The 24,898-nt window shown below is 40.3% G+C and overlaps 1 protein-coding gene across 1 annotated transcript in view; it reads right to left on the bottom strand.

The window, feature by feature from the left end:
- Nucleotides 1-24,898, bottom strand: part of ULK2 (unc-51 like autophagy activating kinase 2) — a 63,558-nt gene extending 38,660 nt beyond the window's left edge. Inside the window, exons 1-11 of the mRNA XM_007462669.1 lie at nt 24,808-24,898; nt 23,616-23,657; nt 15,289-15,321; nt 14,957-14,993; nt 9,571-9,744; nt 8,638-8,711; nt 6,759-6,860; nt 5,387-5,445; nt 4,092-4,174; nt 2,516-2,563; nt 2,085-2,173 (exon numbers count right to left, since the gene is read on the bottom strand). Coding sequence (XP_007462731.1) covers nt 2,085-2,173; nt 2,516-2,563; nt 4,092-4,174; nt 5,387-5,445; nt 6,759-6,860; nt 8,638-8,711; nt 9,571-9,744; nt 14,957-14,993; nt 15,289-15,294 — 672 coding nt within the window. The 5' untranslated portion in view covers nt 15,295-15,321; nt 23,616-23,657; nt 24,808-24,898. The remainder of the gene's footprint in view (nt 1-2,084; nt 2,174-2,515; nt 2,564-4,091; nt 4,175-5,386; nt 5,446-6,758; nt 6,861-8,637; nt 8,712-9,570; nt 9,745-14,956; nt 14,994-15,288; nt 15,322-23,615; nt 23,658-24,807) is intronic.

Below are 24,898 nucleotides of genomic sequence, written 5' to 3'. Positions count from 1 at the left end.
CTCAGTACAAGAGTCTGCTGCAGCCCTAGGAAGGAAGGCAGTGCCTATAGGAAGTCCTCTCACTTTTGCAGACGATGTTGAAAGCAAGGCCTAACAAACCATCCCATTTCCTGATCTCACTAACTGGAAACGGCACTACATTACACTACATTATATTATATTATTCCTGCTCTCCTCTTATTTCCAGATTTCCTTGTTATTTTCACTTCAAGCATTGGCTTCTCATAAAGGCCTTCTAAAAACGGTTTTTCCACCAAAGCTCTGAGCATCTAAGTAGGTCTCCCCTCCCCCGCCCCTCGCCCCTCCTCCTGCGAGCACCTGTTCCACTCTTCCCAGCGGCCCAAGACACGCTGCTGTCTTGTGCTCCCTTTCAAAGCATCCCCATCCAACAAAAGCCCAGCACACTCCGTCCAGTCGAAGCACTTCCCCGCTGCGTCCCTCCTGGAGGCCCCCCTCTCCTCCCTTGGGGCCCTACCGTCCCCCAGGCTCCCCACGCTCAGCTCCTCCCCTGCTGTTCCTCTCCAGCACCATCTCTGCTTTTCACACCGCGTGTCACCTGGGATCACATACGTGCTCCATCACGGTGGCTACAGTTATCAAGTACTCGCTACGTACTACCACCCACTCCCCTTCAACCAGAGGTTAACCAGGCCTCTGTAACCTACGTTACAGACAAGGAAGCTCAGCTCAGCCTGGAAACTGACCTGCCCGGTAGGATATAGTGAGCAAGCAGCAGGGCCAGCGCTGAGGCTGGTCCTGCCCGGCTCCAAACAGAGCCTTCAGTCTTTCCCTGCAGTTCCTCTGCATTTCTCCCCAGTCACTCCAAATCCAGTGTTTTCCTATATTCCAGACTGAAACTGGAAATATACAACACTTTTTTCCCCTCTTAGTTTTTTTAAATTCATGGGAATGTAATGTAAGTCTTATTAGTCCATCTGCTTTTTCTATTTGGTTTGAGTCTGCAGGGCTGTGCAGAAAGTTTTGCCAGCTTTAGGACTCATCCGTCTGCAACAGGCTGCTGCAGCATCTGCTCTCACTGTGAGGCACTGGGTTTCCCTGGAAAATAAGAATAACTGCACTTGCCACTTCCTGAGTATTACTGTGTGCCAGGCACTGGAGCAGGTGCTTTTGCTCATTTATCCTTAAAAAACTCTATGAAGTGGGTAAATTATACTCACTTTACTTATGAGAAACAGGCTCAGAGACACCGAGTCACCTGTCCTAGGTAATATGGCAAGTCAGGGATGTGGAAGCTCCCAAGCCCCAGACTCTTAAGCCTCAAGCTGCTAATCACCCAACCAGCTCCCTCTGCGATTCCCCGACCCTTCTGCCCACAGAATTCAAGAAATGCACGTCTGCCAGGCCAGTCTGGAAAATACCTGCAGTGGCTGACACAACGGCCCCTGGACCTTGGCTTGTGAAAAGTCTCAAGGTCACAGCCCTCTCAGGCAGCAAGAGAGACGTGGGGGAAAGTCCAGAAAAGCACAGAAGTCGGAAAGGCAAGACCTGGGAGAGCAGAGCAGAAGGAATGAATGACCAGAAGTGGCCGTAAGTTCTCAGGATCAGGAAGAAGCTCTGAGATGGCAGGGAAGGTGGCCATGGGGTGCGCGGCTCGGGCAGCCCTGGGGAGGGAAGAGGCTGCAGTGGAGCCGGCTCACAGGGCCAGTCACCATGACTACGGGGCCTAAGGCAGTGAAGTCCGCTCAGAGGGCACTCGTCCACCACTGCAAGTTCTATGTACGATAACTGTCCAGACCGATGTTTATGACATTCATGAAACAAATGCGAATTACCTATCTACGTGTCACAGTGACATCTTTCCCCACCTCACTGGTCACGAAAGGGTGAGAAAGGGTGAGAGTACTGTGTCCACCAGTCAGAGGGGACACGTCTTGCTGAAGTGTGCACAGCCAGAGAAGGCAGAGTCCAGACCGAGGGCCTCAACAACAGCACTCTTTGCCCAGGCCTCAGCTGCGCTAGGAAACTCCAGACATAAAGAGAATACCCACGACGTATCTGCAGGCTCTGTGAGCAGATGCAATAACACAGGCTCTAACGGTACCTTTAATACAACCAGGACTTACAGGTGGAGAGGCGAAGCGACAGGATGGAGAGCTGCTACAGGGAACTTCAGAGGCGGAGCCGGCGTACACGGGCACCGGGACCGGACAGGCTGGGGGAGAAACACCGACGAATGGAGTGCGATTACACGAGCTGTCCACTAGCAAACCTGTCACAACTACTACAGCTTTGTGTTGGCCAAAAATTTACATTCACCTACTTATTACAGCTCCCATGGGTGAAACCAAAAATGCAGTAATTACTAAACTCTTTCAATTTGGACTTGGAAGGAAAAACAGAATTGTAATTAAATAAACACAACTACAAATGTTTAAGAAAAGCTCAATGAAATCTTGAGAAGCACATAAAAAATTAATTTTGTAATACCAAATACTAATTTTTCCTTAAGCTTGCATTCACTCTTTAAGTAGAAATGTAAAAAGTGGGTACTCACATTTTTTTACTGGAACTTGCTCAAGGAAAGGATGGCTAAAAAATGCTTCTATAATGAAAATGAGAATGCAATCATTAAACTGATGTTGATTTTGCAGATAGGTTAACCTTGTCAATGTAGTCAACATAATATCCTTGAGATCATACATAATTATTATTAACTTCTTTACATAGGCTCCATTTCCTTTAAATGTAAAAGCACGTTATTTTATAAATCATCCATAAAACCCATCAAATTATAAGTAATTCTTAATGAATGAAAAATTTAAAATAATGGTGTGAATTCTCAGAGTGTCCATTACCAGCACAGCACCCCTGAGGCGACTAAAGCAGATGCGTCCTCTAGTGTGTGCTGTCCTCAAACAGACAAGGGCACAGAGAACTGTGACCAGGCCTTCGCTAATCTCTCTGTGAACTATGGCTCTTAACTGTCCTAACGGGAAATCTTAGCTGATTTGTATAATAGACTCTACTCTCCTGTCCCAGAAGAAATATTCCTACAGCTGGTTTCACATTTTTAAAAAAGCTATTAATTTGATTTTTAGTTTCTTCAGCTATTCACCAAGGATAAAACCTACACAGTAAGCCTGCTAATTACATAAATATAAATGAGTAGGTGAGTGCATGGCAGTTCATTAATTTACTCTTTTCCTGTATGTATAATTTCATTGTTTCTTTAAAATCTCACGAAGACCATCTCATTTTTCATTAAGTCTCCAAACTGTATGTTACTAAATAGCACAGAGCAGACAAGGAGAATGGCACAGCCCAGCACGGAGGTTCTCCAGGTAATACACAATCAGGAATGAGCTGAAGTCAGGTTTAGTCTAAACTACCTCCCACTCGGAAGCACTCGGTTCACTGTCCCAGTAAATGTTCTCAGTAGACAGTAGCTCTAATAGTTTCTGTATGGCGGAAAGATGAAATAGGCTAAACATATCTTTTCCTAAAGTGTGGTAAAAATTGGAATTAAACTTTAGTCATGTAGTTTGGTAAATATTTTTATCTTTCCGAGGGAGAAATTAAACTGAGATTGCTCTGTGACCATGAGAAATATCGGCCAATAGTGAAACGACAAATAGGATAATAGCTTCTAAATTATTGATTATATTAACTATTTATATACCTTCCATACGTTTACAAAATACGTGAAAGAAAAAAGACAAAGAGATAGAAAGAAAAGTAAAACTGATTTTCATTCTCTTCTGAAACATCTATAGTATCTTTTAAAAAAACCTTTTCATGTGGTTGCCAAGTGGGGTAGGGGCGTAGGGATGGAGTGGGAGTTTGGGATTAGCAGATGCAAGCTAGTATATATAAGATGGATGAACAACAAGGTCCTACTGTATAGCACAGGGAACTATATTCAACATCCTGTGATAAACCATAATGGAAAAGAATATGAAAAGAATGTATACATATGTGTAACTGAATCACTTTGCTGTACAGCAGAAACTAACACAACATTGTAAATCAACTAGACTTCAATAAAAAATAAATTTAAAAAAACTTTTTTGAATACACAAAAATAAAATTAGAAAATAGCATACATACAAAATTTGAAAAATATTACTTACCAAAGTCCATTCTATCTTTTTGGTTTCTCTGAAGCAAACCCAAAAGGAGATTAGCCAAATAAGGTGATGTTTCTCTGGGAATGCTGGGGGGAAAGGAAAAAAAAACCACCTAAGTGGTGAGTTTATATATTAACTACACGACTTTCCCCTTCATTACGGTAAATGAAAAAGTATATGCAGTTTCACAAATACTACATTTTATACCAAGAGGACCATGGTAGACCCTCACTCCTTAAAGGAAAAAACAAACAAACAAACACTAAGCAACTGCCTTTGAAAAACAGCATCAATTTGGGAAGATTCTTGCATCGTGCTTCTTATTGCTGTTTTTGGAATATCTGCGAGAACAAAGCACTTCACAAGCACAGACCACCTTGAGTTTTAACACAATGTCGACCTAGCACTAACAGTTGCTACAGAGTTCTCTGTTAGACAAACAGCCACCTCCAATTCTGTCTGCAAAAGGGCAGAGCTTAAATAAATACAAGTGAGAAATAACACAGTTTCCTGAAATCCAATAAAAAAGGACAAGGCAATAAAAAAAAATGAGTAATAGGAATATGTAATTCACAGAATAAAAACTATAAAAGGATGTTAAACAAAGAGCGAGCCAACCTCACTAGTAAAGAGAAAAATGCAAGTTAAATGAAGAGCTAATTGGCCCTGCCTGGGAGGCATGGAGACTGGTAACAACCCCTGCTGGTAGAACGCAGAAAAGGAGCGCACTGCTTGTTCAGCAGTGCAAACAGGGCCAGCCGAGCTGGAGAGTGTGTCTCTAAGCCCAACAATTCCACTTCTAGGAGTCCATCTTAAAGGAATGCACAAATGTGTGTATACATGCACGCACGCACACACATACACAATCTCTCCTCAGTAAAGCCTGTTTGTAGTAACCAAAAAAATGAAAACAGGGATCTGATTAAACAAAATACATTACATTTAACTAGGGGACTCTCTAGCTATTTTAGAGCTAGCTATTTTCTAGGGGAAAGCCTAGCTATTTTCTACTTTATGCACATCTATTCTGTTTGCATCTCCCTCCTCTCAAAGAACACATATAACTTCCGTAGGTTTTTCTTTTAAATAAACTTAACATTTTTAAAAAGAAAGAAAATGATACAGCACACAGGAACCTACGATACACTAGTAATTTTCTAATTTCCTGTTAAAATGAAAGGTCTCCTTACTGTTAATTGAAAAAAGATTCAATAACGGAAAAACATAAAACACATAGAATTCAAATAGATAACACTGCACTGACAAATGGTAAAACCCAGCGTAATCAAAACACATACCTAGGCGTTAAGTTTCTGTTTTTCTCATAAAGCATCCTTAGGTCTTGAGGACTATTAGCCTTTTTTTAAAAAAAAAAAAAAAAAAAAAAAAAAAAAGGGAAGAAAAAGGTTTAATTTCCTAAACAACTAAGGGCAAAAATTCCAAATCATATGATCAAAGCTCACATTCTGCTATAGAACAGAGACTCTGAACTTGAAAGCCATGGAATGCTGAAGGAGCCATAGACGGGCACCAGGAACTTAAAAAACTTCTGAAATTGTACGTGAATTCTGCACATATGGGCATAATAATGTACCTTTTCTGAGGTCAGATTCTCAGAGAGGCCTGAAAATCACTACTCTGGAGGTTACATGGCCTACCCAACAGGTGTATTTTTACTGTGTAAGGTCAGGGTGTATTTTACCTTCGAGGGATTCAAGGAAGAGAACTCAGATGACTGCTACTCTTCTGCCATAGTAACAAGCAGCACCCTCATAATAAGTGCTGCTGAATTAGTGAAGCTGTCTCTACACCCAAACTAGGTTGGGAAATTAAGTGTTCAACCTGGCTGTGTCACCGACTTTTAAAAACCATGTTGGGCAAATAATTTCACTCTGTTCCAGTTTTCAGATTCAAAGCTCCTCTTTGTAACTGGGCAGTATGAACTCAAGAGGAATCATTGTGATTATATCCTAGGAGGCCTCTTTTTGACAGGATGTTAAGGGAGAGGAAGACCTACTCAAAGTAACTTCCATAAAGCCTAAATAATTACCTCTCACCCAGCAGTGACAGGAATAGAGAGCTGGGGACAGTTTCCAGTGATCTTCCCAGACCTGCCCTAGCCCTCACGTGGATTCCAGGACCCCAAAACAAGGCTAAGCAGGAAGCGCTGACATCACTGTTCACACCTATTTCCCACCAGGTTGTTACGCTAAGCTGCACCAGCTTTTATGAACCTGGAGAACCTAACCGGCCCCTGGCCCAGTCCAACTACTAGGGAAGGCAGATAAAAAAGGAAAAAGCGAAAGATGTTCTGGCTCACTACAGCAGTTGTGCCTGTTAACAAAATCAAAATAAGTCACAGAGGAACCAGAAACACTGCTTTCAAAGTACAGGTGACCCTTGAACACCATGGGTTTGAACTGTGCAGGAACCTTTTTTTGATACATACTACAGTACGACACAATCTGCAGTTGGTTGAACCCACAGATGCAGAACGGCAAGTAAAAGGGGCCGACTGTAAAGTTACAGCACATTTTCCACTGCAAGGGGTCAGCACCCCTAACCCCTACATCGTTCAAGGGTCAACTGTATTCCCCATCTTATAAGCCGAAGGCAACTGCAAAATGAGAAGATCCCCAAACTGAGCACGTCCAAAAAAAGTCAAGGTACCTGAAAAGGTGGTTTTCCAACAAGGCACTGATATATCACTGTCCCTATGCTCCACAGGTCGGCCTTGGCATCATAATGTTGAGACATAATAACCTCAGGAGCCTGGGGATAAAACAATTCAAGAGACATGCATTAGGTCATTTACATAATTAATATGTATGGATTAATTAGCTGGAAAAGGTCACACTCCTAACAAAACTACAAAAATAAAAACAACACACTGAGATATTGCCCTAATCAAATGATACTGCAACGAATATAGAACCACATTCTTACATTGAGGCTTACTGGTAAATCTCAGAAACAACGGCGCATGAAAAGTTGCAGAAACAAACATTTCTATATAATATTATGGACACATAAACTACAGAAAGAGTATTTAAATAATAATAAAGAAAAATATACCCCAATTACAGGATAGAGGTTACTTCTGGGGTAGGAGAGTAGGAGAGTGGGAAATGGAAAAAGGAGGGCTACGGAGGGCACATGAACTGTTTCTGAAATACTTTATTTGTTTCTAAAAAAAAAGATCAAGGCAAACATGACAAAATGTTAACTTTGTTAAATACGGATGGTAGGTACACAAGTGTTTGCTATATTATTCCCGTCATCTGAAAACTTTTAAAATGATGGAAAATCTGTTATGCAAAATACAATAATGAAAACTATCTTGGGACTTCCCTGGCAGTCCAGTGGTTAACACGCCGCACTTCCAATGCAGGGGGCGTGAGTTCGATCCCTGGTTGGGGAACTAAGATCTCACATGTTGCTCAGAGCAGCAAAAAAAATAAATTTTTTTTTTCTCTGCTGCTTTGTCACAGCTATTTTCCCACCCTCTCATTAGATGTTGCTTTTTAAAAATACCATCAATCAAGGCAAGCACAGCATTAAATAGGAATGTCAAATACACTTAATTAGAAGATAGTGAAATTTTATTTTTCAGGCATAACATTTTTACTTACTGTCCTTAATAAATTTCTTATTGAGCCACCTCCCTTTAATAATCAGCCCAAGCACTCTGTCTATCCTCAAGGTTATTAGTTCAAGGCTGAACTACTTTCACACTCAAGAAGTGCAAAATAGTATTTAATTATATTAAATTATAACATTTACTTTATAAGCAGTAAGATTATGATCAAGAAAAAGTAAGTCTAATACAAAAACTTTTTTGTACTTTGATTACTAGTTCCCTTAGCTCAAAGTGGTTTTACATTAGAAGAAACCCTAATTGAACATAAAACCATTTTAAATTAAAACTGAAATAGGTACATTTATTTACTTCACAGGATACTGAAGTTCCAGAATTAAGGTATATCCAGGCTTAACACCTCACATTAGTTCAGAAGTTTCACAGCTTCACCCTATTAGACCTGACCGTAACCACAGGAGAGGATAAAGAGGAAAACTAAGATTTTTTTCCAGTTGTTAGGTGTGACACTGATGGAAAACACTTCTACGATATAGGGATACTGTCTAAAGAGACAACATGCAGAAGATGACTACACTCTACAGCTGAAGAGGTACGTGCCCAAAAAGCTTTTTTATAAGTATTCCTATAATTAAACATTATGTATAGCATGACCACATTTCATCAACTTTTGTTTTCAATTTAATCTAACAGGAGATTTCTACCATAATAACTAACTAATCATGTTAAAAAATAAATGCCAATGGGCAAAGATGACAGACTTCCACAGTCCGCTATACTAAAGCAAAAGACGTCTGCATTATATCATTATCAGTAATAGAATTAACATTTGTAATATAATAAAAACTCAGACTATATATAAAATCACATCTTACTTGGAAACAAGCATTATACTTAAATTCCAATGCTTATGCTGCTGTGCTGTAAACACACAAGGATGCAAACACTCACCATGTACATTGGAGACCCACACAGCGTTGCAGCCATCATGTTACTATGTAGGTAACGAGCAAAACCAAAATCCGCTATTTCACAAAATAAAAAGGAGAAAATCAAATGATACCTTTGCTCAGTTAACACAGATCATATGATTCTTTAAAGATATAAGAGGGTACAAAAGAGCTGTGAGAAATTAAAGCTTACTGAATACATCTGTCCACCAAAGAAAACAGAGCTACCTCACTTTCGACACATTAAGAAACAGTAGAGTCATCACCAACCACACAAGTCACTGCTCTGCCAGTTTTGTAACCAAGAAGGAAGTGCCACACTTCGCAAGAGAAAATGCTAATTATAATACATGATTCATTAATACAGCTCTCATCCAATATCAATACCAGGTACAGAACTGGAGCTGTTTTTGTCCTCCTCCAGATACCAGATGTAACCCATAAAATATCAGAGATTTCTTAAAATACTGCTCAATAATTCTTTTTCCACCAACGAAGAGAAAAACTTTTAAAAAAATCTAGCATTATAAACTGCTTCAAATAATCCTGGGAGTGCTAAAAAACTTCCAAGTAAGAAGCCTGAACTAAATGATCTCTCAGATCCCTTACGTTAAAATCCAACAAGCTGTAAAGAATCAGGGTTATTAATTTGCTGCCAGCAACCATGATACATTAGCTTCCCTGTGATAAGGAGAAGCAGGATTTCCTGCTGGGAGTCACACTCAGAGTTCCTAGCACGGGGTCTTTGGCCCCGTCTAGCACCTGCTGCCGATAATGTAAAGGGTTCCCATATCCAAATGTACCTCACTGAACTCAATAAAAATTTTAAAAGTGTCTCAACAAAGTCCATCATTCTAACAAAGCTGAACTAAAGTTATCTAAAATACCAAGTCCCAAAAATGTTCTTTGCATGAGACAATACATAGCCAGGTACCTATTTTGATGCGAATACCACTGACAGTGGACTTCCTACGATTGGCATAGGACAGCAGGATGTTCTGGGGCTTGAGATCCCTGTGGATGATCCCCTTGGTGTGCAGGATCCGCATGGCGGCTGCAATCTGATGCAGAAAGACTCTGATGGTGTCTTCACTGAGAGTGCCTTTAGCTGGGAGAAAAGGCGCTCCATCAACATTCAAGTACCATCTGCATATTCTGAGGAGAACACTGAGGGAGTGTGGAACTGGGATTCGCATTTTCTCACTGTTTTTACTTTAACAATTTAAGTCTGTGAAGAGAGAGCGGATATCTCAAAATTTTTAATCAATCTGTTGTAAAGAGAACTGATTTGCACTTGCATCTTTCATTTTCACTGGTGTTCCTTTTCGGCTTTCCTCTCCCATTTCTACCGGGACGGATGAGCGTAACAAGAGGTGCTCAACAAATGTGTCTCCTCCACAAGCCAAAGTCCCCTTCATATCAGATACCTGGAATAAATGTCTACATTTAATTCCACCCATTACCTGAGCACGAATTAAAAACAGGTGAACTGCTTGGGTGGCGAGACTTGGGCATCCCCTCCCCGAGGGCCTGCCAGGGATGGTGGCCCTACACCTGTCTCCTCCCATCTCCCTGCTGCCAACACACCGCCTCACTGCAGCACCTCTCCAAACTAAAGCGATGGTAAGAAGCCATGTCTTCGGTACTCTGAAGAGGTGGTAGGAATGATCTGAGGGTAGTCACTGTTCAGCAAACAGCAGTGTTTCTACGCGTACACTGGAGCATGTAACGGAACACAGCTTGGTTTGGAGTCAGGCTGCCTCTGTTCAAATCCCAGCTCCTCCACTTACTGCGTGACCCTGGAAGATGACCCCTCTGTGCCCATCCTCATCTATAAAAAGCTGAAAATAGACTAACCACACGGGGCTGTTGTAACAATCAAGCAAGACAGCATATTTAATAATAGAGACTTTAGAAAAAGGCCTGGCACATAAGTACTCAAATGTGGGCAGTACACAAATATATACTTCATGACAGTGGGTCTAAAAGTCATTCCTTGAATCTACATTAGGGATTTAATATCCATGGCCCCATTTTAAAGCCTTTGTGAACATACTTCTGCCCATACAACTCTAGAATATGTTCTTTATAACCTTTCCATATGCACTTAAGATTAAGAAAGAAATAACATTAACACTCAGAACAAGTGAAATATTACTTTAAAAATCATTTTAGGGGCTTCCCTGGTGGCACAGTGGTTGAGAATCTGCCTGCCAATGCAGGGGACACGGGTTCGAGCCCTGGTCTGGGAAGATCCCACATGCCTCGGAGCAACTAGGCCCGTGAGCCACAACTACTGAGCCTGCGCATCTGGAGCCTGTGCTCTGCAACAAGAGAGGCCGCGACAGTCAGAGGCCCGCGCACCGTGATGAAGAGTGGCCCCCGCTCACCGCAACTAGAGAAAGCCCACACACAGAAACAAAGACCCAACACAGCCAAAAATAAATAAATAAATAAATTTTTTTAAAAAATCATTTTAATGACACATTAAGTGACAGTATATGTCCTTAACATCTTCAAATAAACTAAATTCCCATGGTTTAAAAATTACCAAATTGGGCTTCCCTGGTGGTGCAGTAGTTAAGAATCCACCTGCCAATGCAGGGGACACAGGTTCGAGACCTGGTCCGGAAAGATCCCACATGCCATGGAGCAACTAAGCCCGTGCGCCACAACTACTGAGCCTGTGCTCTAGAGCCCGTGAGCCACAACTACTGAGCCCGCACACCTAGAGCCCATGCTCCCAACAAGAGAAGCCACAGCAATGAGAAGCCCGTGCACCGCAACAAAGAGTAGCCCCTGCTTGCCGCAACTAGAGAAAGCCCGCGCGCAACAACAAAGAAAAGCCTCAACACAGCCAAAAATAAATAAATAAATGTATTTTTTAAAAAAATTATCTAATACTTTTTTTCTGTGAGGGCAGTTCTTAACCTATCCACTTTTTAAAATTCTTTGGAGTTCTTTTCCTGATGCTATTTAAAAAATAAAAATCCAAATACGCTAAAACATATAAAAAGTGAAATCTTCCCTAATTCCATCCTGGAGATGAATGAACACTGTTTACCTCTGGAGTATATTCTTCCAGATCTACTTTCCTGCAGGTGGCAACACATAAATGACTGCACATTAGTGGGAGCATCAAATCAACAACTAGAGCTTTATTTTTGTAATGTCTTACTTAAATTACACTGAAACAATTAAAATGGACGGTAGGGCTTCCCTGGTGGCGCAGTGGTTAAGAATTCGTCTGCCAATGCAGGGGACACGGGTTCGAGCCCTGATCTGGAAAGATCTCACATGCCACGGAGCAACTAAACCCGTGCGCCACAACTACTGAGCCTGCCTGGTAGAGCCCGTGAGCCACAACTACTGAAGCCCACGCGCCTAGAGCCCGTGCTCCCAAAAAGAGAAGCTAAAGCAATGAGAAGCCCGCGCACCACAACAAAGAGTAGCCCCGCTCGCCGCAACTAGAGAGAGCCCGTGCACAGCAACGAAGACCCAACACAGCCAAAAATAAATAAATTAATTAAATGTATTATAAATAAATAAAATTTTAAAAATGGATGGTACAGGGCTTCCCTGGTGGTGCAGTGGTTGAGAGTCCGCCTGCCGATGCAGGGGACGTGGGTTCGTGCCCCAGTCAGGGAGGATCCCACATGCCGCGGAGCGGCTGGGCCTGTGAGCCATGGCCGCTGAGCCTGCACGTCCAGAGCCTGTGCTCCGCAACAGGAGAGGCCACAACAGTGAGAGGCCCACGTACAGCGGGGCGGGGGGGGAGATTGTACAGTTTCTTCCATTTCATTCATTTACATTTTCATTCTAGGGCTTAGAAAAATTTTGCTACTTTAAATGCCTACGGCTGCTTAGAACCAGTATCACTGCCCCATGACATACTATTGAATAGACTTAGGGTTTATCTGATTCAGAGTCCAAATTCTAACACTGTTCCTATGGGGAAAAATTAATGACCTAGTTTAGGCTGCTTCTGGGCACAAACAACAGTAAAAATTCACATATTTCTATGAACACAGGATGCCTACTCTCAACACAATCCCATAAACTGAAATTCTCACATTAAAAGTTTAACATTTTAAAGGCACAGCTATCATGAAAACTCTCAGATAAATGAACTCTTGAGCAGTTCGCCCTAGCAGGGCAGGCTCAGCTGTGGCTGCCACACTGAAGATATCTGCTAGAATTAATTTAAAGTACAACTTACCAACTACTCTACAATTTGTTTTATTTAAAACTTGCAATTGATAGAATTTGTTTTCTATCTTTTGATAGAAAAGGGACTTTATTTATCAAAGCAAATAAAAGGACTAAATAGCTGTCTTGTGATTTAGTGGCATTAGACCATCCAGACCTCTGACCGCCAGATCTTCCAGACCAGTGCTCTCCAACAGAAATATAATGTGAGTCACATATGTACCTTCAAATTTTCTAGTAGCCACATTTTCAAACATGGAAAGAAACTGGTGGACTAACATATATTTAATCTAATACTTCCAAAATATTATCATTTCAACCTATAATCAATATAAAAAACTTAAGATATAATCATTCTTTTTTCCTATGAAGTGTTCAAAATCCAACGTGTGTTTTATATCACAGCACATCTCAATTCAGACTAGTCACATTTCAAGAGCTCAACAGTCCCACGTGGCCCATGGTACCATATTGAAGAGAAGACAATTCTTTAATTCTAGACAATTCCTTAAGGACGAAATTTAGTTTACATGTCTGTTCAATTGGCAGCTAGAGACCAGGGAGAGGTTAAATAGTGACCAAAATCGCATAGTGATTAAGTTATATGAACAACAGAACTACTGCAAACCAGCCTGCCTGCCTGACTGCAGCATTCCGGTAAGCTCTTTACTCTTGGGTCTCCTGTTCTAGCACTACTGCTCTGGAATATCCAATGCAGAGTGCAACATCACAGACAAAAGTGCTGTCGAAGCTAACAAATCTGCTACAGCAGCATCAGCACCTATGTCAGTCCAACAGGACTTCTGTGAAAGGAGGAAACTGATATTCCAATGAGGGCTCTAAACGGCTAAGGTGCCCCTCAACCTGACCCCAGGGAAAGGTGCCTTCATCAGGATCACTAAGCAGTCAAGGAGTTGAAGATTCAGAGGCGGACCAGAAGGTAAAGGCAAGGTGTCTTCTAGCTCCAACTCCTCTCCCCCAGCAGTGAAGAAAGTGCCTGTCTCTGCATGGTATCCACTAGGAAATGACATTTTGAAAAATCTTTTCATCAGACTGAGAATTTCTTAAAAAAGAATCTCAGGGAAATACAAAAACAAAAACACACATGGACTAAACTCCTGAGTTCAGGATAATGGCTGTCTCTGAGCGGGAGGGACCGGAGCAGGATCACAGAAGGGCCTACAGGAGCCTCAGCTGTATTTAGAAGGAGTAATCCTTGTGTTCTTTACATTATTTCTACATGGCTTTCCAAATCTCAGCAATATATTTTAAAGATTTTTAAAATCTCATTTTTAATTGCACTCCTCGTTTACTTGAACATTTGAAATATGTTGTTTCTCTTCTGTAAACTGTCCATACCCTTTGTGGGTGTATTTACTGATGTCTTAGTGTTTTTACAATCAACTGCCATGGCCTGTTTCTAGGCTGAGTGACGAACCTCTCCCGTTTTGCCTACTCCCCGTGTATCTTTAAGGGGAGAGAATGTAGGTGCTGGCCTCACCTAACGTCATTTTAAAAAGCACTTTTGAGGGACACAATTTGATTTGAGCACTTACTGTCCTACATGAATACACTTTAGATACTAGCAACATCTAGTACTAAAATCTTACCCCTGGGCCACAAAACATCTTACCTCTGGGCCACATAATAATTTCAAGGTTACACTTAATCCCTTATAACATTTTTTAAAACTTATGAGCAACATTCACATTAATAAACACATTCTTGGATACATTCTTCCATTCTGGTTTGCTTTGTTTTGTTTTGTTTCTGTGAAGTAAATGAAATGGACTAAAGGTTCACTGACAGCAGCCCACTAGTGTCTTTTGAAGAGAAATTCTGTTGGTTTTTCTCTTTTGGGGAGAGGCCCTACCTCTCAAACTGTCCAAGAGAGGCACACATAAACAAGTACTTATACACAAGCAAAGTTTAGGAGCAAAACCACAACAAATGACAGTCAGTCAGCAAAGTGGCCACAATTACACATACACAAATATTTATTGAATGTTTCTATACAAGTACAGAAAACAGAGGTAGCATATTTCAGAAGTAAATGAAGACTAAACAGACTACATTACTACACTGAACACTGACAAAGTAAAAAAAATTACCTTGCAAATAATCTGCCAGGTCTCCACCATTGCAATACTGATATATAAAAGAAAAAGTAATTAAAATAAGACACTGCTTCAAGCTTAATTCAATTCATTATCAGTTAACTTTAATTAAAAATACATTTGTATATAATATAAATCTAGTCTCACAAATTATAAGAATTATAGAATCAACATTTTAAAATTTTATATTCCTTATAAAATAGAATCTAAATCACTGAATCAACTTTATTAATCCAAATTTTCAAATAACCTACCATCAATTTTAAAGTACCTATTAATCAAAAGAAATTTGAAATAAATTAAACAGAAACCTGTATACTACCTACCTCCATCACCAGAAAGACAGAGTTGGGTAATTCCTGAAAGTAAACATATTAAATATGGTTTAGATTAGAGAAAAAATTAAGCACAAATTTAAAAAATAATGACAGTTAATAAAAAAAAGTACATGTGTCCATTTTAAACAAGTAAAATGAACTCACAAAATCCATTCGTAAGTGAAATTTAAAATCCCCAAAACAATGACATAGCACCTCAGCTTCAATGACACTAATGTAGTCATCAAAAAGTTCAATTCTATTCATGGAAAGAACTAAAGAAAGATTCATCTTTTGGAAGAAAGATTCATCTTTTGGTTATGGTTATGGTAAATTTACCACTTGTGGAAAAAAGGAAGGATTCTCTGGCCCTCAAGGAAGCACTTCCACTTTGAAAAGTTTACGATTTGGAGCAATGACTTGATAAATCCTCCCTAGCAACACTAAATGCACAATCTGAGTTCTGGAATACATGATCCAGGATGCTTAGTTCTTTGTTTTTCTGGTTTTTCTGTATATTTGAAGGTAATCACATTACTTGGGAATTGCTGGCAAAGGGAAGACATTTTATCACATGAGAAATCATTAAACATAACTTTCAACAAAATTTTCTTCTTCTCAAGCATAAAATACAAAAATCTGATCTCAAACCAGTGTTGTTTCATCATGTAGGAGCACCATACCCTAGCTACTGCAGAGGAAAGAGAGCGAGGGACTCCTAAGGGGAGGCTAAGGAGACACAAAGAACTTCTGTTCCTTTAATATGACAAAGACACATTCCTGTCCTGGTTTTCACAATTTTGGGGGTACACATAACCACTTAGTTTCCCCAAACATTCACTCACTCATTCAATAAATAAGACAGAAATACTTTAATATCTTTGACTTCTCGGGCAGACCTTCTTTTGCCCACCTTTGAAGCAATGAAAATCTCCACAGATTCAATCATTCTCTCCAACAACCCCCTCGCGTAAAGGCCCGTCCTTTACATGAAGCACCGGAGTAACTTGCAGCAGGAGGAGCTGCAAGAGCCAGGAAGAGTCAGCAAAGGAAGGAGAAAAAAACGTTCATTTTTTAGCAAAACCAATCAAGCCATCTATATACAAATCAAAACTGAAACGGTACTGGAACCCAGGGAACTAAGAAATGCCTGTAGGGTCAGAAAGGCTGAGAAGTGAGGCCAACATACCTGTGAGCCAGACCACACCAAGGGTTTTCCAAAGCTGAATATATATTTACCCTTCCTTCTAATATTAAGACATCCACATCCTCAACTACTCCCCAGAACTTCCACCAACAAAACTAAACATAATGAATTTCATTTTATCATTTCCCTACTCAAAGTCCTTATTAACTTGATAAAAAAAAAACCCTATTCTCTAAAAAGAAGGGGAAAAAAAGGATATCATTATGAACAACTCAATGCCAGTATGCCAAAATTTGAATGAAACGAATACACTGAAAAACAATTTGAGGGGGCTTCCCTGGTGGCGCAGTGGTTGGGAGTCCGCCTGCTGATGCAGGGGACACGGGTTCGTGCCCCGGTCCGGGAAGATCCCACAAGCCGCGGAGCGGCGGGGCCCGTGAGCCATGGCCGCTGAGCCTGCGCGTCCGGAGCCTGTGCTCCGCAACGGGAGAGGCCACAACAGTGAGAGGCCTGCGTACCGCAAAAAACAAACAAACAAACAAACAAAAAAAAACAATTTGAGGAAAAACGCAACTGACTAAAACTGACAAGAAGTAGAAAATTTGAAAAGGTATGTGTCTGTTAAAGGAAGTGAATTATAATTTAAAACCTTTCCACAAAGAAATTCTCCTTAAGTTTCAGTACAGTCCCAATCAAAATTGAAGGAGGTTTTGTGCATGTGTGGAAGTTGACAAGTTGATTCCAAAATGTATGTGGAAATGCAAAAGGCAAAGAATAACTAAATATCATGCAGAAAAAGAAAAATAAAAGTTGGAGGATTTATACTACTAGGTATCAAGTATGATACTAGATATCATAAAACTATACTGAAAAAGACAGTGAGGTAAAGGCTAAGGGGACAGAAAAGAGTCTAGAAACAGGCCCCCACATGTGAGCTTGTAATGCAGAGATGACAGTACAGAAGGGAAGGATGTCGGTGCAGCAGAAGATCAACTGGCTCCCCTTTGTAAAAGTAAATGCATTGTGACCCCTACCTCACGCCACATACAAAATCATTTCCAGGTAGATTACAGAGCTAAATGTGCCAGATAAAACAATAAAGACTCTGGGGAAAAACAAAGAACATCCTCATGACCCTAGGGTGGGCAAAGTTTTCTTAAATATGACACAAAAGCACTAAATACAAAAGGAAGAAACAATACACTGGACTACATTAAAATTAAGAATTTCTACTCACCAAAACAAACGATTAAGATAGCAAAAAGGCAAGTCAGCGTGGGTAAGTCATTCACAACACTCATATCTGTCAAACGACTCATATCCACAATATATAAAGAACTCTAACAAATTAATAACAAAAAGACAACCCAATAGAAAAACAAGCTTCTATAGGAATTTCAAAAAGATATTTAAATGACTAATAAACTTACAAAAGGTACTCAAATCAGGAATCATCAGGAAAACGCTAATCACAATCATAATAAGACACCTCATCACCTGAATGGCAAACACTGCCGAGTGGTGGCAAGGATGTGGCGTGACAAACTGACAAAATGTGGTGGGAGCGTAAGCCAATATGCGGGCAGTATAAGCTAGGCCTATGCATAGCCTATGATCCAGAAATTCCTCTTCTATAATGAAGCCTCCGTAAAAAACCAGAAGGACAAGCTTCCAAAAGCTTCCAGGATGGTGAACATGATGAAATCTGGTGAGAGTGGCCCACTCAGGGTGGATACCTTGCCCTAAGCATCTCTTCCATCTGGCTGTTCCTGTGTTACACCCTTTTATAATAAACCAGTAATCTGGTAAGTTTTCTCGGAGTTTTGTGAGCCACTCTAGCAAATTAATGGAACCCAAGGAAGGGGCAGGGAGCAGAGCAGAGGGCTGGGGAAACCACTTCAACACAAACGACAAAGAGCTGCCAACTCTGACTCCCTCTCCTTCACCTCCTACAGGACCCAAGTCCTATCAACCCAGCCTCCTAGACATTCCATCCATCTGTCCAGGCCTCCCCGTTTCCACTGGTACCTTCACCCACCCAAACACCTGCAGCATGGTGGCCCCATATCCACCCGTGCCCACTCTCCACAGAGCAGCCAGTGTTTTACACACTTTAAGAAACTCGTATGCCTGTTAATTTATAATGGAGAATATGTCTTTCTCTAACCACAATGATTAGGTCTAATACTCTCTCTATATATACTCCCTAACTGGCATAAAAATACCTGGAATGCTAATTCATAATCAGAAGATTGCCCAAGGATTACAGAAAGAAGCAAAAGTAGGTTTTCCCCTTTCCCCAAAAGAAGAAAATTGCTTTTTTTCTTGATTATAAAAAAAAGTGCTTATTGCAAAAACTTAAGATACATAAAATCTGAAGGAAGAAAGTTAAAAAATCACCTTAATCTCACCATTTGAAAGAAGCGCTATTAATATCTTAGTGGTCTTGCTTTCATGCATCTATAATACTTGTACACATATTCATACCCAAAGGAAGCATGTACATGCTAGGTTTTTTAAATTTTAATATCCTTCCATATCTTTCTTCTACTCATACAGTCATAAGTTAAACATACACATACTTTACTTTGAAAAAACGGGGTATCATATATAGATGTCTGAACCTTGCTTTCCTCACTCAATAATACACCAAAGAAATCCCGCCAGGTCAACTACATACAGACAACTCTTTTTCATAAGTGTGTTATATGTCATAGTGTGACTATATCACCATTTATTAAGCTATTCCCTTGCTAAGGAACATCACTTGTTTCTAGTTTGGGCCATTATAAGCAAAGCTATATTGGTTCTTGGACATACATCCTAATTCTCAAGCTTTTATGGCTCTGGGATAGATGCCCAGGAATCTGGGTTGCTTAGTAAAAGGGTGTGTATTTCTAATGATGACAGATATTTCTCCTCATTGAAAGATTTTCTAACTACCTATTATATACAAGACACTATTCCAGGTCCTGAGGATACAGCAGAAAGCCAACAGAGTTAAATGCCCTGTTCTCCCCAGTCTTCAATTCTAAGAAGGGAGGGTCAGGCGCAAGACAACAAACGGAAGAAATACGTATGCAGAGCACGTTAGAGGTGATAGGTGCTTGGGAGGAGGGGAGACCGAGCTGGGAAGGGACGGCAGTTTTATTTAGGTGGCTAAAGAAAGCGTCCCTGAGAGCACAGCGCTTGAAGAAGGACCTAAAGGGGGCTGGGGCGTGCCTGTGCAGGCTACAGACATGGAGACCGTCCTGTGCATACAGTCTCCCTGTAGGGGACACGGCACTCCAGGAACCACAAGGAAGCCCGAGTGGACGGAACACAAGCAGCGAAGCACAGAGCAGGGGAGCCAGAGGCAGGGGCAACGGGGTTGCGCTTTCACTCACAGGAATGGGGTCCGCACAGAGGAGGGACATGCCCTACCTGCACTACGGGGGTGGGGGGGGGAGGGCTCTGACCGCAGTGTCAGGACTATTCTTCAGGGCATGGGGGCAAGGTGTCGCCAGACAGCATCCCCAAAACATTCTAGCAGTTCACATTTGTGCCAGTGACACAGGAGAATAGCTTACACCTCCCCCCAATCCCATCAGTAAGAATTACTGCACTTTTTAATTTTGCCCACCGGAAGGCTGAGAAGTGACATCTGTTACCTTAATTTACATTTCCCTACTTGTTCATGAATATCATGCATTTCTTAGCCATTTTTATTTCTCTTATAAGAACCAACAATTTGTATCCTTTGCTCACTTCCTCTTTGGGTTGTCTTTTCCTTTATTTGTGAGGTTTATGCATTTTAGGTGTCAGCCCGTCACCTTTCAGGTTGTACATATTTTCTCAAACTGCCATTCGTCAACTGCATGTTTTTGCATTTACTGTGGTATAGATTTAAGTGTACAAAGACTTGTGACACATGTATACACCCACATAACTACCCTTCCAGTCAAAATACAGAACATTTCAATCAGCTCAGAAAGTTCCCAAATACCCCTTTTCTGTCCATCCCTGATACCAAGTAGCAACCTCTGATCTGCTTTCCCCGATTTCTATCACCCTAGCTGAGTCCCGTCTCCTCTTGAAACTCACAAAAACAGAATCACACAGTAGCTGTATATAGCTGGCTTCTTTTTCTCAACATAATGTTTGAGATTCATATGTTATGGCAAGTATCAAGTTTGTTCCTTTTTATGGCTGTCAATTTGTTCATAATATTATTTGCTAAGAAATAATTTTTTAAAAATTTTGTATGTCCCTACCACTTTTATGGCTTCTGAGTTTATCTTGACTTAAAATACCTTTCTAGCTCTTAGATTACATATTTAAGCCTTTAATTCATCTAAAAGTTATTTTGGAAAATGATGAAAATAGACATCCAACTTCATTTTGTCTCAGTTTGCCAGCACCATCTATGAAATGCATCTTTTTCTCACTATACTAAAAATTACCAAGAGGTGGATGTTTACCCAGATCACTGACATTCATGCAGGGAAGTATTCCCAACTAACAATATTTATCTCATGCCCAGAATGCTCAAAGATATGTATCTTCTGAAAAACAGACATGATATCACCCTCCAAATGGCTCTGCACTGTCCTCAAACTAGAGATCCACCCCATGTGGCCCCTCCACCCTCTCCTGCATCACTTGGCACTACTCCTACCTCCCGTCTGCACTCCCACCACATCCCATCTTCCAGGTCCTCATGCTAGCTCGTCCCTTCTGTCAGCTCCTCCCAGAGGCCGCATCTGCATGGGAAGCTGACCTGTTCTCCCCACCCCCACTGGAGCCCGGCCTCCTCCCACTTGATTATAGATTCATATATCTATTTAGAAAACTCTAAAATAAACATAACAAACAGTGGTTATCTCTGGGAAGTGCCATGTCTTTTCCAATTTATTTGTGTTGACAATGTTGGAATATATTAACTGTGGGCATATAATACTTTTGTAATTAGGGAAAATGTGTTTCTTTTTAAGTGTCATCCAAACTGAAACCTGATCACTACAAACAATGTCAAAAGTTCTCAATTCATCAAAGTGCGCACAAACTTGAGGTGGACCTCCACAAGAGATGGCCAGTGAGAACGGTGCCAACACCCTGTACCCCTTGATAAACAGTCGGAATCCAGGAAGCAAATCCAAACTCTGTTTACTTGACAGCCAAATGCTGAAGACTAGATTCATCTGACTAATAGTTCTTAAGCTTATTTTTACAAATCAGTTCCAGGAGTACACAATGCACAAAACAGTAAACACGCTCACGCAGTCACCCTGACATTCCAGACTGCTCCATAACGCTGGTTTCTGAGTACATATTCTCCCTGACGCTACCTCATTCTGCAGCCAAAACCAGTACTTTTAAATATTTCTCATTCTGAGAGAAAAAATCCAACTACACTCTCTCTCTACCCTGAAAGCAAGACCTACTCTGAAACTGACAGGGTTTTCTGCACTTCTCAAAAGATGGGAAATTAAGAGTTAATATTATTTAACAATTTTTGTACGAGGCGCTGACTTGTACCACGTGGTGCCCTCTATCTACCGAGACTAAAACAACTACACAAACAGCTCTGAGGAGAACCGACATTTCAATAGGGACTGTGACATCAGATCAGTTTTACTTTAAACTTTTTTCCCCTTTCTTTCTAGGCTGCTTTGAAATTTCTCAAATGAAGGAGTAAATTACACCTATTTAAATAGGTAATAAACTATACCCACAGCATGCACATATTCTGTGCGTGGAGTTTAAACTGCAACATTTTTGGAGAACAATCACACACTGCTATCAAAAACTTTAAAACTGTTCATGCTATTTTTCCTAGTAATTCCAATTCTAGAAATTCAACTTACAAGAAATAATTGGGTATCTTCAGAAGGTATGTATTCTCCTCGTAGCATTTTTTTTTTAAATGGGAAAAACTTTAACATCTTATAACATGGGTTTAGTTAAATATAAATACTCTGTGGTATGACATGACATGAAAAACGACTATATATATTTTTTAAAGGACATATAGAGAGCAGTCCGCTAAAATTAAGCACACTAAGAGCAAGGACTTCGTTCTACTCACGGCTTTGCTCCTTTGTTCCTTGCACTTAAAAACGCCTGGCCACCGTAGCCCCTCAAACCTCACGTGTGCTCATCAGTATCAGACCCCTGCGGCTCTCACTGGGTGCATACCACTGGCCAAGTGTGATTCCAGTATTCAGGGATTTATAAAACACAATATGGCCCCTAAATATAAGCCAACTACTTGCTCTGGTGCTCCACCCAAAAAACAGGAATTTTCTCCAAAGTTGGCCTTTTTAAAAGGATTTCCAAGGGTAATTTTGACTATATAGAAATGCTGCCTTAGAAGGTAACTTCTGAGGACTTCCCTGGTGGTGCAGTGGTTAGGAATCCGCCTGCCAGTGCAGGGGGACACGGGTTTGAGCCCTGGTCCGGGAAGATCCCACATGCCGCAGAGCAACTGAGCCCGTGAGCCACAACTACTGAAGCCCACACACCTAGAGCCCGGGAGCCACAAGAGAAGCCACCGCAATGAGAAGCCCGCGCACCACGATGAAGAGTAGCTCCTGCTTGCCGCAACTGGAGAAAACACGAGCACAGCAACGGAGACACAACACAGCCAAAAATAAAAATAAATAAAATAAATAAATTTATTAAAAGAAAAAAAAAGAAGGTAACTTCGGAACCCAGCCTTCCCACCTCCACATACAATGCAACTCTACTGTATGCCATGGCGATAATCCCAGACAAATCTAGATGAATATGCAGAGTTTCTTTGTTTTTATTCCACGTATTGTCTAATATCTCCACCATTAGCAAATGTTGCTTTTGCAATAAGAAAAAAGCTCTACCTGATTTCTTTAATAGCTCAAAATAGTCCTTTCTACATTTATCACAGAGATGCTAGATCTGGACTTGACCTAAGACAACACTACTCCTATAGTATATTATCTGTCAGTAAGTTTACTCATGCAGCCCATTATTTATTTTATCCTTCTGCCCTATGCTATTGCAAACAAATTCTTAATTAATAAACACACAGCTCAAGCTATATATCTTTTCAACAAGAATAAGGCAATTTTCTATTTCTGTTAAGATTCACTTACATTTGTATGAAATAGAAAAAAAATTTAAGTTCTTTATTAACATACAAATATTTCTTTAAAAATCCAAAATAAGGTACCTGAACATCATAGAGCGCTACAATGTTTTCATGCTGAAGTTCCTGTTAAGAAAATCGAGAATTCAAAATATTTGTATTTATTCTAATAATTATAATATTTCAATACACAAATAAAATTCAGTATACACACACATATATATCCATTTACACTACTGCTAGTGTACCATACTCCTGTTACTAGATTAGAACAATTCAGTCTACTGAAGAATAAAAACAAATGTGCCTGATCAAACTTTACTTGGGGCCTAAATATTTTTTTACTGTCCTAATTTTTTAGACTCTTAACAAGGTGAGTACTCTCATTTACAAAATAAAGGTCAGAGTTAGTATGACTACATACTTTCTGCTAGTCTTTCAGATTTAATAAACAATTTCTAACAAGAAAGGCATAAAATTCCAAAGTGCTTTTAAAAAGCATGATTTGCCTAAAAGAACACGAAGTATACTTCAACAAGCTATAATTCTTACCAAAGAGCTGTCCAAAGAATAGTAGTTCTGATGAATGTTGTTAGATGAAGGTTCCATGTTTATATTACTTTGGGAAACACTGGGTTAAACACACCTAAATTGGTCTCTTCATTGTATAATTTTTTTCGACTTTCTTTAATGAGTCAAGTGCTTTGTCACTCTCCAAGAAGTATTTAGTAAACAGGATTTTCCACACTTATTTGACCACGGACTCTTTTTTTCCCTCAAAGCATCCCACTTGGATAACTGCTTGTGAGTGATCTAAAAAGACCACTTTAAATAAATAAATAAAAATAAAAAGACCACTTCCAAGGAAAGTAACTTTGTTCAATTTATAAGGAAGAAAGATTCCAACTGCCCCCATTTCTCCCCCCGCCAAAAAAAACTAACTATAACATGAAAGGAATCAGCAGAAGAGATAAATAATGTGTAAGAGGGACCTGCCTCTTCTCAAACAATAAGGCAATAACTAAGGGAAAGAAATGATGAGAAGCTAAAAGCAGTTTTCATCTAATCCCTCTAAGCACTGGCCAAGAGCCACAAACATCTATTCTTAAAAACAGCTTCCCAGCACTCAAATGTTTCAAAAAATTGAGCATGCAAAAAATGAGAGCAACAGGTGAACATTCTCAAACTTGGGGCCAACTACCAAAATTGCAAAGGATGTCATCATGTATCCATTTAAGTTTTAATCTAGTATGAAGTATCACATAAAGAAACATACCTTTAAGATTTTAATTTCCTTCCCAAGCAGTATTTGTGATTTTGACAAGTTCTTTTTATTAATACTTTTAATAGCTACCTCCCAATCAGTT

Source organism: Lipotes vexillifer, unplaced genomic scaffold (assembly GCF_000442215.2).
Source record: "Lipotes vexillifer unplaced genomic scaffold, Lipotes_vexillifer_v1.1 scaffold982, whole genome shotgun sequence".
Lineage (NCBI taxonomy): Eukaryota > Metazoa > Chordata > Mammalia > Artiodactyla > Lipotidae > Lipotes > Lipotes vexillifer.
This window is presented reverse-complemented; position numbering and strand designations above follow the sequence as displayed.